The sequence below is a fragment of the Mixophyes fleayi genome, chromosome 1, assembly GCF_038048845.1.
Source record: "Mixophyes fleayi isolate aMixFle1 chromosome 1, aMixFle1.hap1, whole genome shotgun sequence".
NCBI classification, from domain to species: domain Eukaryota; kingdom Metazoa; phylum Chordata; class Amphibia; order Anura; family Limnodynastidae; genus Mixophyes; species Mixophyes fleayi.
The window spans coordinates 293640265-293661829 of NC_134402.1; the positions used below are offsets into that span (position 1 = coordinate 293640265).

Here is a 21565-nt window from a genome sequence, read left to right on the forward strand (position 1 = left end):
GCCAGGTTATGAGTACACGGTACTTATCCACAAAAATCCGACTGTGTACTACCAATCACTCTTGAACATTCTCAGCGAACCAAGCACTTATTAGTTCTTCTTCATTCTGGTGGCGCTGGAAACTTCATTACCACCACAGTGGTTCAAGATTTGCGGCTACCCATGGAGCTGTTACCCCGACCTTTCTACATCACAACAGTGGATGGAAGTCGCATCTCCGACAGCATTATCCGCCACCAGAATCACCTTCTCATGATTAGAGTGGGGCTCTGCATTCAGAATTGCTAGAGCTTCTCATCATTCCCACACCTTCACATTCATTAGTTCTCGGTTTACCTTGGCTCTGGTTACATAACCCCAGGTTGATTGGACTACATCTCAGAGTACATCCTAGGGTGTTGTCAGGCGCCATCCCTGCACTTCCTCTAGGTGCTGGAGATGGTTGCCTGTCTCTTTGGGCTGTTCGCGTCCCATTGCCTAGCAACGGGACACTCTTCCTTATTCTGCTGACGCACTGCATGCATGCACAGTAGCACGGCGTCCCGTTGCTAGTGTGCAACGGGACGGTTCCCGGCTCTCCATCGGTAGTCAGCTGTGCTCTGACCATCAACTCATCTCCTACCCAATCAGGGCTGACCTTACAGAATTTAAAGACGCCTCTGGCACAGTTTTGGCTCACTAACCAGCTCCAGCGTTTCCAGTATTGTATCTGTTTCCAGCTTCTGCATTTTAGCTCTAGAGATCCTGAGTTAACAAGGAGGATCTTCACGCTCCCCGGCTTCTGTCCAAATTTTGGGAAGATTAAGCTGCCGCTTCAGAAAGATGGGAGGGAGGGACTGTGGGGCACCGTCCCCACACTTCTCCAAGGTGCTGGGGATGGCTATCTGTCTCTTCGAGCTGCTTGCATCCCACTGCTAGGCAACGGGATGCTCCCTCGGGTCTCCATTGATGGTCAGCTGTGCTCTGACCTCTGAATCTTCTCCTGCCCAATCAGGGCTGACCTTACAGTATTTAAAAAAGCCTCTAGGGTGCCAGAGTAGTGGTTCACTATCCAGCTCCAACGATTCCTGTATTGTACTTGTTTCCAGCTCCTGCATTTTAGCTCTAGACCCAACTTGTTCCTTTGACTTACTTTTTGGATTGTGATTTGGTACTATATTGCTCACTGTGGATTTTGACTCCTGGCTCGCCCTGACTATCCTGTGGATCTCCCCTATATAGTTCGCTGTCTGGCTGATCAGTTGTGCTAATACTAGCTAGTTGCTACTTCAGATTGGTAAAGTGACAGGTGCATCTTGTAAGGGTTCCTGCCTTCAGCGTGTTATATCACTTCGGACCACAGTCTCCGCTGGTCATGAGCTTCTACTCTTACCTTACAGGGACTGCTCCAATGTCTTCAATAAAGCTGATGCTAACTCCTTACCAACACATAGAGAGAGGGATTGTCCTATAGATTTTATGCTAGGGAAAACATATCATCCTAGGAGGCATACCTACCCACTCTCTCTCCCTGAGACCAAGTCCATGTCAGAATATATCCAGGAAAACTTTGAGAAGGAGTTTACCCATCTATCTTCCTCACCTGCCAGAGCAAGTTTCTTTTTTGTACAGAAGAAAGATAGAGGACCCTGCCCCAGCATTGACTATAGAGGTTTGAATGATATCACCATTAAAAAGTGTTATCGTTTGCCGCTTATCATAGAACTGTTTGTTCGTGTCAGAGGTGCCACCATTTTTGCCAAACTAGATTTTGGCGTGGCTTACAATTTAATTCAGATACATGAAGGGGACGAATGGATGACAGCTTTTAACACTCGTGACGGGCACTAAGAGTACCTTGTCATGCCATTCAGACTGAATAATGCCCCTGCAGTATACCAGCATTATGTCAATTTAATTTTTTGTGACCTCCTCTACAAAGCAATTTTTGTCTACTTGGACGACATCCTTATCTTCTCCAACAATCTGGAATCTCATCATGCACACATCAAAGAGGTTCTCTAACGACTCCGTACCAACCAGCTCTTTTGCAAATTGGAGAAATGCACCTTTGAAGTACCATCCATCTCCTTCTTAGGTTACATTATATCCAGTACTGATCTACAGATGGACCCAGAAAAGCTCAAGGCGATTCTCAACTGGCCTCTTTCAACCACTCTCAAGGCAGTCAAATGTTTTCTGGGCTTTGCAAACTATTATAGAAAATTCATTAGAGAAGGGAACTTGTGCGGGGTACCGACCATATTGACCATCACTCTCTTTTAATTAATACATTTTAAGAAAATTTTCCTGCTTTTCTCTCAGTCTGAGCACTGAAATAATGTGTCAAGTTACTTCCCCAGCGATATTTTCTTGTTCAATCATTTGCTTAATCAAAGTTGTCAACGATTTAAATAATTACCAGGGACATTGTGCTTCTGAGCATATCATGTACTGTACTGACTCAGAGGATCTTCAGAAGTTATAATACCTATCATAACATTTTAAGTAAGCTTGGCTACAACGTGAGTTTTTTGCCTTTGAAATAATAATCTCCATAAAATATTAAAGCAGCATCCCATGAAAACATGGGGTGTGTTTTTTAATATATATCTATAAGACAAAACATTTCATTAATTTGTTTCTTTAGTCTACTTTTAATCATTTATAATTATGCAGAGTTTCCACAGTGTCCTGTGACTACCACGTAAACCACAGTCACATGGCACATGATGTAGTGAGCAGGGAGGCCTTGGAACGCCCCTTTGAGCTGTGTCTGCACAGTGCACTGTAAAATCCTCCCCCTTCTTCTCCCCTTCTGCCATGACATGATATGCTGAGAGATGTTAGCCTGTGTGTGTGTCTGGCAGCAATACCGGTCCCTATACCAGAGAGATTTTGAAAAGGAGGTAATGACTTCTAGGGTCATGGTGCTGGTTACCCCCAGGAGAGAACAACTTGGCTGGGATATCTACCAGAGGCCCACCATGACTGAACAAGTTGCTTAGTCCTGTGAGGATAGGTTGTGAAAGATAAAGCTGAAATCAGGACAATTCACATTTTACCACACTTCTTCTTTGCAAAACTTAGATTGTTGATGTAATTACAGTCGCAAAACACTATTCAGTTGCATAGTTTCAATTTAAGCAAAATCACAGTTCTTAAGTTGTAAGTTGCTTCTGTATACAATATAACTGCATTTGCATATGCAACAGATTACATAACAGGTCATCCTGGGTATTGCCGTTCCACACATCCACTTCCATGTTAGCTTCTCCCTGCTATTGTTATGCACGTTTTGTCGCTATCCAATAATGATTGTCGAATCTCGATTTGTGTTTCCAACGGACAAATATTTATTCTCAAAAAGTAGCAGAATAATTAAAGCAAAATAATAATAAGTACAGCCGTTACTTATCGCAGGCGCTCTGGATCCAGCGAACAGTCATTCAGTCCTGAAGTCTGTGAACAAGATGTCTGATCACTGGATGAAAAGCTCCTGCATATATACAAACAGAAATACAGTGAAACAATGCAGATGGTGTGGCTTGCTCCTATTGGTCCAGGTTTAAGGAAGGTCCAGGGGTTTGTAGATCATAGGCTGGTTCAATCTAAGGAATCCAAAGGTGGGGGTCATCTCTCCAGGGGATGTGCTCTGTTCTTCCCGCCAAAACTCCAATTACAACCAGTCCATTATCATTTTACAGTCAGCATCATATTAAAGGTTTATTCCCTAACATAAATAACTAGAGTATGCAATGTGCGATCTCTTCGCCGAATGCACCGGACAGCTGCTGATGTAAAGGGGATCAATATGATATCAGACATGACACATTTCCTTTAACCTGAACCATATGTATCACTAATATGCATATAACTTATAATATTACACATAAACACTACTATATTTCGACATAAATAACTATGTGTTGCGACTACGATTAATGTGTACTATTTACAAATGTGTGTGTTTGTGCGAATGTATACAAAAGTGTAAAAACTGTTATTGCCACGTGTTGCGGCTGGATACTCCCTTCCACGCCGTAGCGTGCTCTACGCATAATTTCAGACAAAGACAATCAAGTTTGCTCGATATTAATTGAAATGACTTTATCCAATTTGCTGACTTCGACACTATCTACCTGCAGGCATGTTTTTACCTCATTAACACTGTTAAACATTTACCACATTTGGGGATTTTAAACATTTCCCACAATTGGGGATGTGGTTCAATACACTTATAAACATTTTGTTTTTCAGTGCAGCGCTCTCATGCACTCTTTCTTTCAAAACAGGAAAGCTTACTCTTTCTCTAGCAATCATGGTTACTCACCCCTTCTCTGAGGAGATAACATCTCTTTTGTTTTATCACATCTCACTGTGGTCACTCTGTCCCTCCTGGGATTCTCACGTTTATTCACATTTGTGCAGGATCTGACACACTCTACATACGGTGCACTCCCAGTCTTGCTTGGTACATCTGACACTCTCTACATACGGTGCACTCCCAGTCTTGCTTGGTACATCTGACACTCTCTACATACGTTGCACTCCCAGTCTTGCTTGGTACATCTGACACTCTCACTTGTGTCCTTTTACAGCCATTTCACTCACACCTTGGACTATAACAACATCTCTGGTGTCCTCTCTGCCCATCTGGGTCACATTAGATACTGCTACACTCTTCCGTAATGAAATTAGCTGTGTTCCCCTTCACACCACAAAGAGCACCCCTAAAAATGTTCCCTCTCCATTCCTTTATCTCATTTTAATTCTCTTGCTTTGTAAAATGAAATCTTATGCACTGCTCTTTCAAAGTAGATATAGCAGTGCACTTACTCTGTACTTAGCAAGCACTGACCCAACTCCACCCAGTTCCTTCCTTTGTCCTGTGCGAACTTCTGCTCTTCCGCAAACACCGCCATCTTGCTCCATAAACTTTTGATGTAAACATAGGTGCACTTGTGCAAACAGAAGTGAGACTAAAGTTGATTTTGCGCTTCACCTCAGCCGTTTTATACTTTCTAAATTAACTCCACTGTTTATACATAAATATATATTATTATTACTTGTGTATTATACTTATATAAACGTGTGAAAGAAAACTTTTAATAAAGGTCACTTACAAAGTATAAATGGCATTTCCACAACACAAAAGCACCCTTGGACCACTGTGCACATATATTTACTGTAATATAGCAGCATTTGCAGCAATTTGTTTAGTCAGGGGAATGGAGTTGGCTACAGTGATGGCATTCCTAGCAAAGAACAGGGTAAGAACAGTTCTGGCAGACAAACAAGATTTCAGATTGTGGAGTGCGATAATTGAAATGAGATAAAGTGGTGGAGAGGGTGTAATTTCAAGCGCATTTCTACACCACAAAAGGGCTTGAACTTGTTTAGTAGCTCAGTACTGACGGAGATTGGGTCTCATTCTTTGCTTTTGATCTGATCGTTTTACACCACCGGGTTGTATCCGCTCCCACAGGTAAGTCATCAAGATGTCAACATTTGCAGGGTTCAAAATTGTATTCCTTTTTGGGGAGGGGAGCAAGGCTGATTGGGGTTTATTATCTTATTCTGCTGATGCTGGAGACTTTATATATCTGCTGAGGGGGCTTTAGGCGATATAATTTAGATCTAAGGTCAAGAACCATTAATTCACTCATATGGAGTTTTGCAAACAATTTGGGGACACTTTTCAAAACTACATTTGGGGTTGTGGTGTAATAACATTGAAAGACCTGTGAAAAATCAGTTTCTACAGATATATATGAGGCAGGTAGGGCATGGCATGGACATTATATACAGTATGTGTGTGTTATAAGGAATAGGTTTCCCAAACCTCCACATAGTCACAGATGAATCAATTTGCCAAGAGACTGTGGACTGAAAGAAACAACTTCCGTGTCTTTAATAATTTCACCATACTCATGGATCACCTGGATGCCCCCAGCAGGGGCAAGATGGTCTGGGGGACAGAAGGGGATCTGCCCCTGGGCCAGTCCCATAGTGGGCTACTTTAGGCTGGTTCACTGGGCCACCTGCATTTTTGTCCTTTAAAATGTTCGAAATAGGCTGCTGAGTCGAGTCTTGTCCCCCGGGCTAAAATTTGACAGCCCTCCTCTGGCCCCTAGTAATGGGAGTGGGGCAAGTGTGACAAGTATTGTTGATGAAATCTGTTACAGATATACATGTACTGTGACCTACAGAACATCTGCACATTTAATTTGCAGCAGGCATGTTGTTTCCATGTTTGTGAGAGATGGCTGTTAATGTATACCACACGTGCTCATCACTTTACCTACCAAGGGGTAAATGTATCAAGCTGAGAGTTTTCTGGCGGGTTTTGAAAAATCAATCAGATTCTAGCTATCATTTATTTAGTACATTCTACAAAATGACAGCTAGAATCTGATTGGTTGCTATAGGCAACATCTCCACTTTTCAAATACGCCGGAAAACTCTCAGCTTGATACATTTACCTCCAAGTGTTAATAAAAATATTCTTGTGAAAGAGAACACATTTATGTGCACACAAAAAACAAAATTATCATAAAACAATGACAATGTGCTGATTAATTATAATTAAGTAATGGAGTGGTCCAAAAACTGACAGTAAGCAAGACTTTGAAGTGGTGTTTTTACTTTTGCCAGTATGTGCAGAGGTATCACAGATATACAATCTTGTAGCTGTACAAGGACAATTGAAAACAAATGCAATGAAGATGTGCAGCTGTGTGTGCACAAGGTTGCATTAATGCATAAAGTACGCTCTACCCATCTGCATTTTTTTGTGGTTCGTGAATGACCTTTAGTGTCTCATTACAGTGCCAGGCTGACATGAAATGGTATCTTCACATAGCTAGGTAACAAGGTGTCTGCAATTATGGGCTAGGGTTAAGTTATAAGAGAGATTCATAAATGTGATTTATGAATTCACCCCTTTATTTGTCTCAGTAAAGTTACCTAATCATTTGTATGCAATAAATAAAGCATTGTAGTTGTTATTTGAAAACTAATCTGTATGAGTGAAGCAACACAATTTAAGTCTTGCCCACATTGCATGTGAGATATATATATATATATATATTTCCCCACTATTCTGTGCCATTTTATTTAAGTCTGGGCGTTTTCATGATGTAATACCAGTGCCATTATATCACATTCAGTGAATGTATGTGCATTTTGGGTGTTGCTTTTGCTCTGCCTCTCTCTTCCCTCTCATAATGCCATGATCAAAATAATTAGTGAGAGGGGGTCTGTGTATAGAACCAGAGAACCAGATTTTAGCCTGGGGGGCAAGACTTGACTCAGCAGCCTATTAGGAACATTTTAAAGGGAAAAAAAATGCAGGTGGCCCAGTGACCCAGGCTAGTAGCCCACTATGGGACCGACCCGAGGGACAGCTTCAATTCAGAGCGAGTTGCCGGTGAACATCTCCATGTTCAGATGCGCATATTGGCAGCTATTATGGTAAGAAATCTTGGCTCATTTTCTGCGCACCACTATGGGACGAGAGGGGAAAATGAGCGGAGATTTCTGTAAAAACTCTGGCTCGTTGTGTCTCCGCAGACTGTTCCAGAGATATAACGCATTTCTCGCGCCAAACTGAATCTGCCCCTAAATTTTTAAATATCAGTTGAAAATAAAATATATTTTCCAATACATTTGTCTCAAATTTACCATACATACAGTATATATAACATAACATAATATATAAAACAGTCCTTTTATAGAAGTGAGTTCATAACATTTGTCTAAATAGCTACATAATAAATTGCAGTACTCTATACTGAAAATGGTTAAAATACCCTCCCACTCCTTCAAGAGTATGTTTGCTTCCTGTGTATCCTTGAATTTAAGAATTATAACTATGTTACCTAATTCCCTTAGAATTCATGCAGTTTGGACATAATGCCAAAGAAAATTGAATTAGCTGAAGATGCAGGTAAAATTCAATTCAACTCCTGAGGATCACCTAAATGCCCTGTCCTGTCTTTTGTAAATAACTTCTGTGGGTTGAATAAAAGATTCAACCCACCAAAATTATTCACAAAATTGTAAAAATGCCCCTTCCCACTACGCATATATCCACTTTGTGCAACACGGTTGCACGCCAACATCACGGTTACCATTAAATTCGTTTATGCCTACTTTTGAGGTTTGAAGACCCTGCTGGAAATATGCATGGCAAAAATATTAAAATTATTAATTGAAAGTCCTACTACTTTAAAAACCATCCTTAAACTTTTTTCTTTTTCTCCTAAAATATTGCTCCTTCCAACCTCTTTTGTGTATTAAATAGATCACAAAGTAACAACTCCTAATTACTTTCGCCTCCTACGCACCCATAAAAAGTATTTTAGCGAGTAGAAAAAAGCTCTGTGACAACCCTCAAACCATGGAAACAAAATCTAATTTGGATGTGGCCACAATTTGAAGCAGAACTAATTTGCTGAAGGGGTACAGTTTTGCTTGTTCATAAATGAATCTCCTATTCAATGTGTGTATGTATTTAGCACTAAAACATCCTGCCTTTTATATTTTATTGTGTTATATATTTTAATTAAACATTACTAGTTCTTTTAATCCTCTTAAATATGGAACATAACAGAGCCCACTTAGTCATTTGTTGGATCTCCCGGTAACTTTAATGATCAGGCTAAGCTTGAATATTGCTGATTGTATTTGTGACCATTAAGCTGCCTACTACAAATAGTAAATTGCTTATTCCTCATCAGCAGAACATAGGATAATATTATTGTATGTAATTGTAAACATCTTTGTTAGTGGGTTGTACATGAAAAGTGGACACTTGCGCTTTACAAGAAATATTACACCACTTGGGATATTTTGTCCCATTAACGTTGAGAACAAAAAATCACCATATATATATATATATATATATAGCAGGCTGCCAAGAATTTGTAATCTCTGAAACAGAAAAACATTGCTCTATGTGACACAAAAGGTGATTGTGTTGTACCCAAAGTGGACAATCCCTTCTAAATAAAAATATGACACCTCTGTGTCAAATAGCAGCCTCCACACCTAACAGGAACTCTTGTTATCTAATTCTCATGTTGGATCTCCGTGTTTATGGTCATGTGTAATGCACTATTTTTCCCAGCAACAAAAATAAGTAGGCTTTAGGTAACAAGAGGGATTCCAATCAGGGGGATTTTGATATTTGCTCTATGGAGAGGAATACTGTCAACTTCATAATAACAGAAGGACTTAAAGTACTATACTATTACAGTATTATACTACTCAGGGACATCAAGCGCAAACCTCTTTTCCTAGTGCAGCCGCTTCTTTTGCGCCGTGTTAGGCTGCACACGCAGCTTTGGTAAGAGCCGATAATGTGGGCGCAGCCTAGGAAGGGTGTGGCCTTGGACCAATATGAAGTTGGTCCGTGCAGTCACTCTTGCTCGCCCACAATCAAGCTCAAGGGGGCCCTCAATAAGCAGCTGAAACTGAAGCCACATCATCATTCCCCGCCAGACTCCAATGGAGGCCCAAATGTTTTGTACCCACACCCCCTCTAGGCGCCCCTGATATTAGATATTACTCGCTAATTTAAGAGTGCTCTATAAAAATGTATTCAAATATTAAACACTAAGGTAAAATACATTGTTCTGTTAACCTAAAATCCTGTTAGGCTTCCGCTACGTCCCAGAATGAAACACGATACATAAGGTCAGACCTCCATAACATCATTTAGAAGATGTTAAGAAAGCTTTGCATTTTGTTACCTATATTTGCTGTGTAACACAATAAATGTGTGGTGTAGCTACTTTTACCTTAGCTCACTTGAGCCATCTAGTGTTTATTGTTTTCAAGCACACAAAATATTTACTCAACAAGTAAAAAAAAACATTATGTAATTATAGTTGAAATGTAATTATTAAGCCATTTCAATTGTTCAATTGTTATTGTGGATGTTTTTCTTAGTGCATTATTGGTTCTAAAATTCTAAATATAGCATTCAATAATATATAATACTTATCTTCTAAAAGCAAAATCTGCACCGGTAGTAATGTTAAATTGGATATTTTAACCCCCAGAACACACCTGGATGTGATACTACTGGCTTAATTCTATGAACACTATATTCTGTATCTATGTTTTCCACAATTCTTCACTAATATGCTCTTTGTTTCTATTTTGGAATAGAAGTGGACACAATGATTTTGAAAATGTGATTCTTTTAGGTAGTCTAATTTTTATTTTCAGTTGGTTGAGACTACACTAAGTTAAGTTATTCATCCAATTCAACTTATTTTCAAAAGACAGACATACATGAAACAGTATGGGAGGCTAACACTTGTACAGATATTTAAACTGATTTTTATTGTACTCAGCTATCATCAGATAATTATGAGAATTAATGTATATTATACAGCAACGTGTGATGCCTTTCTTAAAAGTGAATGATAACAAAAATATTATTTTAATATTAGTGAACGAATAAACATTATTGACTATGGGTAATCCAAATGATATTTACTATCAGTCTACATAGGAAAGAAGTACATCAGGCTCATTATTAGTGGTGTCAATAACATAGCTAGCACAACCAAATTATTGCAATGGAAAGCTATGCCAAGACATTAAGGTGAGTAATATCCGCAAAATGTTGATAGGTACTGTATCTGCATTAAAGAAGGAAGAAGATGTAAAGTAGAATTGGTCTACTTATTATACTTTTACTTCTAAGCACATTTCAAATCAGCCTGGTAGTTTTTACCGCAAACATCACAGAGACAATTTTCTTTTAAATTAACTTTAATTACAGAGCAGTCATCTTTAGTTTAAATGAATCCTGCACATAAAGTAACCACTTAAGCAGCGGGAAGCCTTGTAGTACTGAATAAAGAAACATTGTTCTGCTGACCTTGTAACTATTACAGGAGTTCACAATATTAAATTAAAACATTAAAGTGTTTTTATCATTATAATATTAATTGCAATGAATACCCAGCAAGGCAGCATTGTGTGCAGCTACTGTGAGCAAGCATAATCCATCTAAAGCACAGAATTGATCCATGTAAGTAGATAATCTAGTTTTACTACACCACATAGGCATACATGTACAGATAAATAGTTAAATAAAATACATTAAAGAGTTTGGCTATAGCTAGGCAAATAACAATATTATACAGGGCTATTCAAAAAGAATGCATAATGAAATTGGTTCAATATTTTATTAAGGAAAAGTAAAACAAAAGTCCAGCCATAAATATTCTACTCATAATCAAGTTTTATTTCCTGTATTACAAGTGTTCAATGTGATTTCAGTTCTCAAGCATCGTCATGAAATAAGTCACTGACCATTTGAAAGAGGAGGTTTCTAAGTTATTTCATGATGACCATGACGATGCTTGAGAACTAAAATCACATTGAACACTTGTAATACAGGAAATAATACTTGATTATGAGTAGAATATTTGTGACTTGGCTGGAGTTTTGTTTTACTTTTCCTTAATAAAATATTGCATAATGAAATCAGTTCATTCTTTTTGAATAGCCCTATATTGCGATCAGTTGACAAACTGACATCAGAGGGTCATACCTATTTGAAGAGGGCATCACATAAATGAATGTGAGCATCATGTGATTGGCTTACATCCAATCATGTGACACCCTGTTCAGCCAGGTGCGCTACGCTGCTGCTAAGATGACTGGCCAATTGTTATAAATAATACAATACAAATATATCTTCTGTTTTGATCTGTATACACTTTATGGTACCTATACACAGTGTACTACTGATGATTAGGCTTTTTTTTTATAACTAATGTGTGTGCACAAAACAACCACTGATCCCAACCAATATCTGACTGAGAACTTTTGGACGTTGATCAGCTGGCAGAAAATGGTGTTAGACAATTACCCCTATGTGTGTAAGGTCATCACAGAACTGAACTGAGTGTGCCCAATAAGATCCCACTGTTTGACATTAGTTCCAAACAGACAGATCTGTACCGCTAGCCACATCCTAGTATGGCCAAATTGCACAGATATCTAGCTGCTTTGTGCTTGGATACAGCAGTTGTTTCTAACTATGTATGATAAGCTCCCACAAATATAGATATATTTTGCACTGTAACTGCACAGAAAACATTAAGATCTCTGGCTAGCATTATATAATCTCAAATCTCCCACCTGCCACTAGGTCACACCCAAATGTTAATGTATATGCTGTTCACACTTGAATAAGGCTGACAAGAGGGCTTTGGTAGAATTTAAAGAGGACTGTGGAACAGATACAAAAACAATGGCATTCTGCTTGATGCCACGCTTTATGAGCAGGTTTGGAAGAATCTTTATAGAGTCTACATAATTTCCTACAGCGTGACTATCTTGGGTTGCCACGTTACTCTGGAAATACATAAAGTTAGTCAAGTCTAGCAATCAAATGTCCTTATTTATCTAAACAACACTTCAAACCCCATAAATGAACTACAAACCCAACGTTTTCTCAAGAAGAATAGGATAAGCAAACCTTGGCTTCAGCTCTCCATGTGTGTATGAGGACCAAGCAAGACTGGACTTCTCCCAATACCTCTTAGGACCAGTCACTTTTGATGAAATATGTGTGGCTTTCTGCAGCTTTCTATCTAAAATATGTAATGATAGTTATAAATCAATTTATTTAATAACTTAGCATGTTTGGTTTTTATCTGTGTGAAAGAGAAATCTCAAATTAGATAAAAAAATTTTTGCGTATTAAAATAATGACTAAAGCAATATGGTTTAACAGCAGAATTGTTTAATGTGTTCCCCCCACTACGTACCCCCTCAACCCTTCCCCTTTTAATTTTGTGTCCTTTCCTTACCCCCCATCCCTTTCTTCTTTCTGTACCCCATAATTTTTGAAAAATTAATAATAAAAATACTATTGAAGTTAAAAAAAAAAAAATAATGACTAAAGCTCTCCACAAAATAAACAGCATGGGCCAAAAATTAAATCAAATGACTGCTTCAATTTATTAAATACAAAATGTACTGTACAATCAAAATATGTTTCTAAGACAATGGCCAGATTTCATGTATACACAGCAGATCATGTGCACAATTGTTTAATGTGATGAGACTTACAATAAGAGGAAAAACTCATATGTGATAATAAATTATCAATTTAACACATTCCTGCAATAACATAGAGTAACTATGTAAAAAATATGTCATCATCAACTTGTGCTTTACCTAGTGCCCCCTTGAGGTTGGAAGCTTCAGTCTCATAGCTTTTCTCAGTGGAGGCTGTCAAATGGTTCTCAATCCTAGATTGTTGATCACAGCGGCATAAATCAGATTTCGCTAAACAATTTGGGTTTTCCAAAAACTGTGTTGCGGTGTTATCATAATCACTTGTGGCACGTGTATTGGTTACATTGGTCTTGGTAATATTGTGATTTAGTTGAGGCTTGGAGTACTCTTTAGATGACTCATCTTCACTTGACATGTCATCAAAGCATTCTTCTTCATATTTATTCTGCTCCTCCTTTTCTTTCCTTATCAAATCCAGCTGTTGCACGTAAAGTAAATATTTCTCAAGAACACTGCCACCGCCGTCAGAGACTACATCAGAGTTGTCCTCCTCCCAACAGACTGTTCTTCCACATTCTTTATCATTCTGCTTTGACACAGGGATTTTATCAAGACCTTTTACAATGTCTTTCTTGACACTAAAAAAATCTTCTAACACACTTTGATGTGAAGTTGGTGACTTTTGGAACTTTTTGTCTGTATCATTTCTTAGAGCTCGGCCTTTGTCGCTATCTAAAAATGAACCACACTCTGAACACCAGCTTGTTATTTTAGTATTGAAAAAACTGCACGCGGGGCACACTTGGTATACTTTTGTTGTAGAATCCTCAGACAAACACATGTTAGAGCAGACCCTATATGAGTGAGGCTGTGACCAGTCTAGAACCTCGATTGACGCTGACATTGCTGAGCCGTCAACAGATTCTGCACACTTTTCCACTAAAAATGTTCTGTCTGTTCTTGACCCATCTTTTTCTACAGAACTTGTTTTCTTTTCTGAACCCTTGTGAATAATACCAAGGTTATCTAGAAGAGCATTTAGCCTTTCAGTATCAAGACTGGACTCTGTTGAGCTTGTGTCATCTACTCTGTCTGTAAAATTGTCCTTCTTGTCTATATCTGATTCAGAAACTTTACTGGCTTCTATATTACAATCCCATTGATTAGACTTAAAGCCATTCCTATATATATCTTCATCATCACTACAAACTGATTCGTTGCAATCGACAAATTGTTCTATCAGATGAGTAGAACTTTTATTTCTGAAGGGATCTTTATAAAGTCTATTTGTCCCCACTTGTGGATGCATGATCTGTAAAGGTTTATTAAAATGATCTTTATCAGCTTTGTGGTCGCTATGAGAGACAGTGGACACAGGCATTTTGGATAAAAAGAGATCTGGTTCTGGTGTGGCACGTGAAACCTGATTGAAAACGGAATTGGTTTTGAATTTGTTTCTGGGACTTTTTGGCACCCAGAATGTAATTGGAGCTGATTCCTTACATTGATCATTAAGATAAGGTTGTTTTTTAAAGCCATAATCATTAGACTCAACACGTACGTCATATTGTGCTGAACTGTCAGCGGAAGCACTGTTTGATTTGCAGTACTTATCTGTCACGGATCGTTCATCCATATTATTCGGCAGAAGGTCATCACTTTCACGGACAGGCAAGTTATCTCTGCCATTAGATTTGTTCAGAAACTTTTTTGCCCAAGTCATTACATGCTGAAGTTTTTCGGTTTCTGGAACAGATAAATCTTCAAGAAGATCTTGATCCAAATCAGAAACAAAGCTGCTCCTTAGAAGACTACGGTGAGTAGAAGGTATATTCCTTTCTGCTTTTCCTGGTCCTGGTTTCAGATGATTCTGAGTGAAAGAATCTTTAGTCCTTGCCTTTTCTGGTTTATATTGTGGGTTACTGCAAGTGGGAAATTCCATAATGGTAGTCTCCTTTTCTTCTGGTTGCAAAATAGGGTGAGTAGAAATGACCTTACTCCCTGCTTTTCCTAGTGATGGTTGCAAGCTATAGTGAATCAGTGCCTCCGTAGTCTTCTCTTTAGGTGCTGGTTGTAGACTATGTTGAGTAGAAGCTTCCAGTGGATTAGATTTTGCTGGTGCTTGTTGCAGACTATCATGAATAGATTTGTTAGCCCAAGACTTTTCTGGTGCCTTTCTCAAGTTATTGCGATTAGTAGAATCCTTTGTTTTCCCTTCATTTTCCGATGGGACACTATGATGACCGGGAAGTTCTGAAGTACTTTCTTTTCCTGGGTTTCTTTGTAGAATTTGAGGAGTAGCAGGTTCTATAGTACTTGTTTCTTCTGCTCCTTGCAAATGTATTGCTTCATCGGGAGAACTAATATTTGCTTTAAGATTGGCTCTTTTATGGGCATTGCAAGCTAATGAAACAGACTGTTCTCGTTTTGAGGTTGGTGCAGAACAGCTTCTACGTGGTGTTTGAGCCACCGTATGTTGCTGGTTCTTCTGGATCCCAACACATTTGGTTTCTTCTGTGTTGGATAAGTGACTCTGAACACTTTTTCCACAAAAATAACTTAACCTCTTAGCCCGCAGAAATTTTAGATTACTTGTTCTTGGGGTATCTACAGTACCAATCCCATTATCAGGCTTTGGAGATGCCAAATTATGAATTGACTGCTCCATCTGTAAGAAAATCACAAATATAGTCATGTAAATACAAAGTAGAACATGGGTAAGATAATTCACTGTAAGTCACTGCAGTCACTGTATTTATATTTGTACTTACTAAGTGTAGCAAGTACAAGAAATGTACTGATATTTTTAAACAATGATGTTTAATAATGTAGTTAAAAATAATGTAGTCTAGTAAATATAGCTCCACTTTCATATTAATGTGTTTTTTGCACCAAAATATAAACAAACTGATTCAGATTTTCATAATCATTACAATAAATGTTATAAAACAAAATTATACATTTTGAAAAATGTCACTTAAGGCTAGTAGTACTTATCCATTTTGCATTAACTTTGCAAAAGAAAAAAGTAAGATCAGGGGTTGTGGGTTCCAATACTATGTCTTCTGCCCCCCTTTATCCATAAATATCTGATAACATAGAACAATAGGCTGCTCTTAGCTACACAGAAGATGAAAATAGAATGTCAAACATAACACGTTCTGTTACGGTATATATTTGTGAATGTTAATAGTTCCCTTTTCTAAATAAGAAAACTTGTATTTTATTTCTAGTGTTTTTTTAATGCATTTGGGATTTAGAATTATATAAAAATAGGGCACCGGGGAGTGAATGAATAATGGGCAACATTTTAATATGATTTAGAGGGGCACTTTGCTGTCACACCTAGCATTATGTTACTGCATCTTGGTGCAGTGTACTTTAGACACCCCCACTTAGACCACTGGATATAATACTGGCTATCAGGGTCCGATTAAGGGTTCCAGCCGCCCTAGGCTATTACCGCCGCAGCGCCCCCCCTCCCCCAAAAATAAGAATTCGCCAGCATTCAAACTTAGACAGATTGTGCATTCTCTCTTACCTGTTCTTGCTCTTCTCTGTTCCCTGTTCTTGCAGCTTTGTTGTCTTCTAGTTGGCTTCTGGAAAGTCTGGGTCCTGTTTTGAAAATATGCAGCAATTGTATTATAATGCTAAATGTTAACAAATCCTGAATGATTATGCTTCAAAACACAACAGTCCATTATGGCCAGGTCAAACTACCCCATAGCACAGGGATATGTAGGCAATAAAATATATGAAAATTGTTGTCAAAGAGCTATAATCAAATATAAACCTCTGTCAGCCCCACCTGACTAAAATGTAGCTTTTCTAATGACCCTAGAACCACAGAGACCATCCTCATAACCGCCACACAATACAAAGTTTATGCCCCCCCAAAGCTGCTCTAATTTTTTTAAATAGTTCCCTCAACCATTTCATCAGCCCCGTTCAGCCTCTTTACCTGCCCCCTTTTAGCATTGTCACCTGACCACATTAGCCTCTTCACCTGACCCTTTAGCATTGTTATCTGCCCCCATTAGCATTGTTATCTGCACCACATTAGCATTGTTACCTGCCCCCATTAACCTCTTCACCTGCCCCTTTAGCATTGTTACCTGCCCCCATTAACCTCTTCACCTGCCCCTTTAGCATTGTTACCTGCCCCCATTAACCTCTTCACCTGCCCTTTTAGCATTGTCACCTGTCCCCATTAGCCTCTTCACCTGCCCCCATTAACCTCTTCACCTGCCCCCATTAACCTCTTCACCTGCCCCTTTAGCATTGTTACCTGCCCCCATTAACCTCTTCACCTGCCCCTTTAGCATTGTCACCTGCCCCTTTAGCATTGTCACCTGCCCCCTTTAGCCTCGTCACCTGCCCCATTTAGCCTCGTCACCTGCCCCCTTTAGCCTCGTCACCTGCCCCCTTTAGCCTCTTTACCTGCCCCCTTTAGCCTCTTTACCTGCCCCCCTTTAGCCTCTTCACCTGCCCCCTTTAGCCTCTTCACCTGCCCCCTTTAGCCTCTTCACCTGTACCCTTTAGCCTCTTCACCTGCCCCCTTAGCCTCTTCACCTGCCCTTGTAGCCTTTTCACCTGCCCCTTTAGCATTGTTACATACCCCCATTAACCTCTTCACCTGCCCCTTTAGCATTGTCACCTGTCCCTTTAGCATTGTCAACTGCCCCTTTAGCATTGTCAACTGCCCCTTTAGCCATTTCACCTGCCCCTTTTGCCTCTTTACCTGCCCTTGTAGCCTTTTCACCTGCCCCTATTAGCTTCTTTACCTGCCCCTATTAGCGTCTTCACTCGCTCCTTTAGAACTATTTGCTCCCATTAGCATTGTTATCTGCCCCTTTACCATTGTTACCAGCCCCTCCGCCCCCAGACATTAGGACTTACCTGCTGTTCTGGTGCAGTCTTCTCTCCAGCCGCCCAGCGCTATACATGACAGGCAGTCTGGCAGCGATCGCTGCTAGCTGCCTGTCAGTGCGGCCGCGGGAGCTTCTTACTCTGGTCACGTGAGATCAGGACCTCCACACCTCACGTGACCACAGTAAGAAGTGCCCGCGGCCGTGCTGACAGGCAGCTAGCAGCGATCGCTGCCAGACTGCCTGTCATGTATTAGCAGGGCCTGATCAACCAATAGGCTGATCAGGCTGCAGCCTGGGGCGCTGGAGCCTGGAGGGCGCTGGAGCCTGGAGGGCGCAACGTCGCCGAGAAAAAAAACCAATTCCCTGCCATTTTTTTTATTGAGGCATTGACGGGGCTGGAATCATCAGGACCGCCCCTTATCTAAAGCGGACAGCCCGACTGTCACTAATACATGACAGGCAGTCTGGCAGCGATCGCTGCTAGCTGCCTGTCAGCACGGCCGCGGGCACTTCTTACTGTGGTCACGTGAGGTGTGGAGGTCCTGATCTCACGTGACCAGAGTAAGAAGCTCCCGCGGCCGCACTGACAGGCAGCTAGCAGCGATCGCTGCCAGACTGCCTGTCATGTATAGCGCTGGGCGGCTGGAGAGAAGACTGCGCCAGAACAGCAGGTAAGTCCTAATGTCTGGGGGCGGAGGGGCTGGTAACAATGGTAAAGGGGCAGATAACAATGCTAATGGGAGCAGATAGTTCTAAAGGAGCGAGTGAAGACGCTAATAGGGGCAGGTAAAGAAGCTAATAGGGGCAGGTAAAGAAGCTAAAGGGGCAGGTGAAGAGGTTAATGGGGGCAGGTGAAGAGGCTAATGGGGGCAGGTGACAATGCTAAAAGGGCAGGTGAAGAGGTTAATGGGGGCAGGTAACAATGCTAAAGGGGCAGGTGAAGAGGTTAATGGGGGCAGGTAACAATGCTAAAGGGGCAGGTGAAGAGGTTAATGGGGGCAGGTAACAATGCTAAAGGGTCAGGTGAAGAGGCTAATGGGGTCAGGTGACAATGCTAAAAGGGGGCAGGTAAAGAGGCTGAACGGGGCTGATGAAATGGTTGAGGGAACTATTTAAAAAAATTAGAGCAGCTTTGGGGGGGCATAAACTTTGTATTGTGTGGCGGTTATGAGGATGGTCTCTGTGGTTCTAGGGTCATTAGAAAAGCTACATTTTAGTCAGGTGGGGCTGACAGAGGTTTATATTTGATTATAGCTCTTTGACAACAATTTTCATATATTTTATTGCCTACATATCCCTGTGCTATGGGGTAGTTTGACCTGGCCATAATGGACTGTTGTGTTTTGAAGCATAATCATTCAGGATTTGTTAACATTTAGCATTATAATACAATTGCTGCATATTTTCAAAACAGGACCCAGACTTTCCAGAAGCCAACTAGAAGACAACAAAGCTGCAAGAACAGGGAACAGAGAAGAGCAAGAACAGGTAAGAGAGAATGCACAATCTGTCTAAGTTTGAATGCTGGCGAATTCTTATTTTTGGGGGAGGGGGGGCGCTGCGGCGGTAATAGCCTAGGGCGGCTGGAACCCTTAATCGGACCCTGTGTATTAGTGACAGTCGGTCTGTCCGCTTTAGATAAGGGGCGGTCCTGATGATTCCAGCCCCGTCAATGCCTCAATAAAAAAAATGGCAGGGAATTGGGGTTTTTTCTCGGCGACGTTGCGCCCTCCAGGCTCCAGCACCCCAGGCTGCAGCCTGATCAGCCTATTGGTTGATCAGGCCCTGCTGGCTATAATGTAATCATTCAGCATCTGAGTTATACTTATTATTTTGCCTACATGTAGTTTGTCCTTACTGATATAATGGTACAAGTGAAATTACCTGATTGTTGGTTTTATAAATCACAAGACATGACAAACAATATTGTGCTATAAAGTAACAAGCAGTGGAAATAATAACAACAATATAAGATAAACATTCAATTACAATTCCTATTGTAACACATTATTCTAGTAGGAATTTTGTTGATTTTATGTGCGCACTTAACCTTATCTATCTATAGAGAAAAAGTAAAAGAGAGACAGAGGGGTGCAGTTGTGTTGTTATGTATTGTTTCGTTTATAAATGCATGTAAAGTAATTATGCAATCGGATTAAATCACTGAGATATAAATACTTGGGTATGTTACCTGTCTTCTCTGAGGCCGGTGAGAGGCACACGGATAGCCTGACTGTGGGAAGATGACGGACTCGAAGTTACCATAGTAACAGGGACGCCTAACACAGTGCACGCTTGCCTGCAGGGCGCAGCCGCGTCTCTGTGGAATCCGCCCCTAGAGAGAAAATACGTCATCGACTTCTGTGAATTCGCCTACTCACGCGATGGATATGTTTGTATATGGAAAGTTCAATTTACCTTTTTTAAGTGTTTGTATTGCTAGAATTGCTTTTAAACGCAACCTGCAAAACGACCGAAGTATGGTTTAATGATGTTTTTCATTTTTTAAAAAGTCTGCAAGGGGTATGCATGGTCAGCTTGAGCATAGTTTATGATATATTTCCCTTTTCCTTAAACTTTAATGCCAAAATCACCTTGTATACTGTTCCTTGTGGAATATGTTTTGTTACAGTAGTTCCTGCTAAATTTGCCACAGCAGTCACCTACCTGCCAAAGTCCATGACAACTATTCTTCTACCCATAGTAGTCAAAAAGCATCATTATACATTACCCCAAACATGATGTTTACTGCCTAATGAAATAATGGAAGAGACGTGTGAAATCACCTACTTTCACTGAACTGTTTATCCCTTGTTTACCAAGTGTTTATTTTGCCAGTTACTTGTATATCACGGAAGTAAACCAAATGACGTTCTTGAAGATTTAACAGTTCTTGGATGCTGGATGGCATTCAATATATATCTTGGCATCCAATATGAAAATTCTAAAGTCATGTGCACTTTAAGGTAAGTGCTTGTGACATCAAGTGCCAATCGGCACTGCATCATTTGTCCAGATCTAGAGTCAGTATGTAAGAATCAGTTACCACCCACTGACTTCTCTAAAAAATAAAGAAGATACAATATTCCCTCTTTAGAGGCCAGACAACAACTTAACTGCTGAATTCCAGGGCTTTTAACAGGACTTGCGTTCAGCCAACTGCTTTGGATAATGTTTAAGCTCAGCACACAACTCTAAAGAAGCTCATATCACCAGGTGAAAGGTCTTGAGACCTAATGTCAAAGATCATTCAATCCAGAGAGCAAAAATATAACTAGCACTTCAAATAAGTAACAGTTTAAACCAACAGCTGGAAAGAGAACCTGTTGGTTTGAAATATTGCTGTTCTCTACTGAGGTATCACATTAAACTTTTGAAAGTGCAAATTGGGAGTGTTAGTTTTTCTTTATGCTCTTATGCTTATTTTTCCTTATGTTTTTCATGCAAGGACACAGCTCTCAGGGGCGCACGGAGGATTGTCCGGGGGGGGGGGGGGGGGGGGGGGGGTTTCTCCCCGCCGACCGAAACCCCCCCCCAAAAAAAAACACGAGAGAGAGCTGCTGCGCATGCGCCCGCGCATGTGCAGCAGCTCAGTTTCGCCAGCGCTGTCCTATACAGCAGCCGCGGCGCTGTCTAAGAAGCGTCTGCGGCGGTGCTGT

General features: G+C 40.3%; 1 protein-coding gene across 1 annotated transcript in view; it reads right to left on the minus strand.

The window, feature by feature from the left end:
- LOC142108169 (uncharacterized) overlaps positions 1-20192 on the minus strand; it is a 92423-nt gene extending 72231 nt beyond the window's left edge. Inside the window, exons 1-3 of the mRNA XM_075191786.1 lie at positions 20098-20192; positions 13195-15703; positions 12491-12605 (exon numbers count right to left, since the gene is read on the minus strand). Of these exons, the coding sequence (XP_075047887.1) occupies positions 12491-12605; positions 13195-15703 (2624 nt within the window). The 5' untranslated portion in view covers positions 20098-20192. The remainder of the gene's footprint in view (positions 1-12490; positions 12606-13194; positions 15704-20097) is intronic.
- Positions 20193-21565: the final 1373 nt, after the last annotated feature.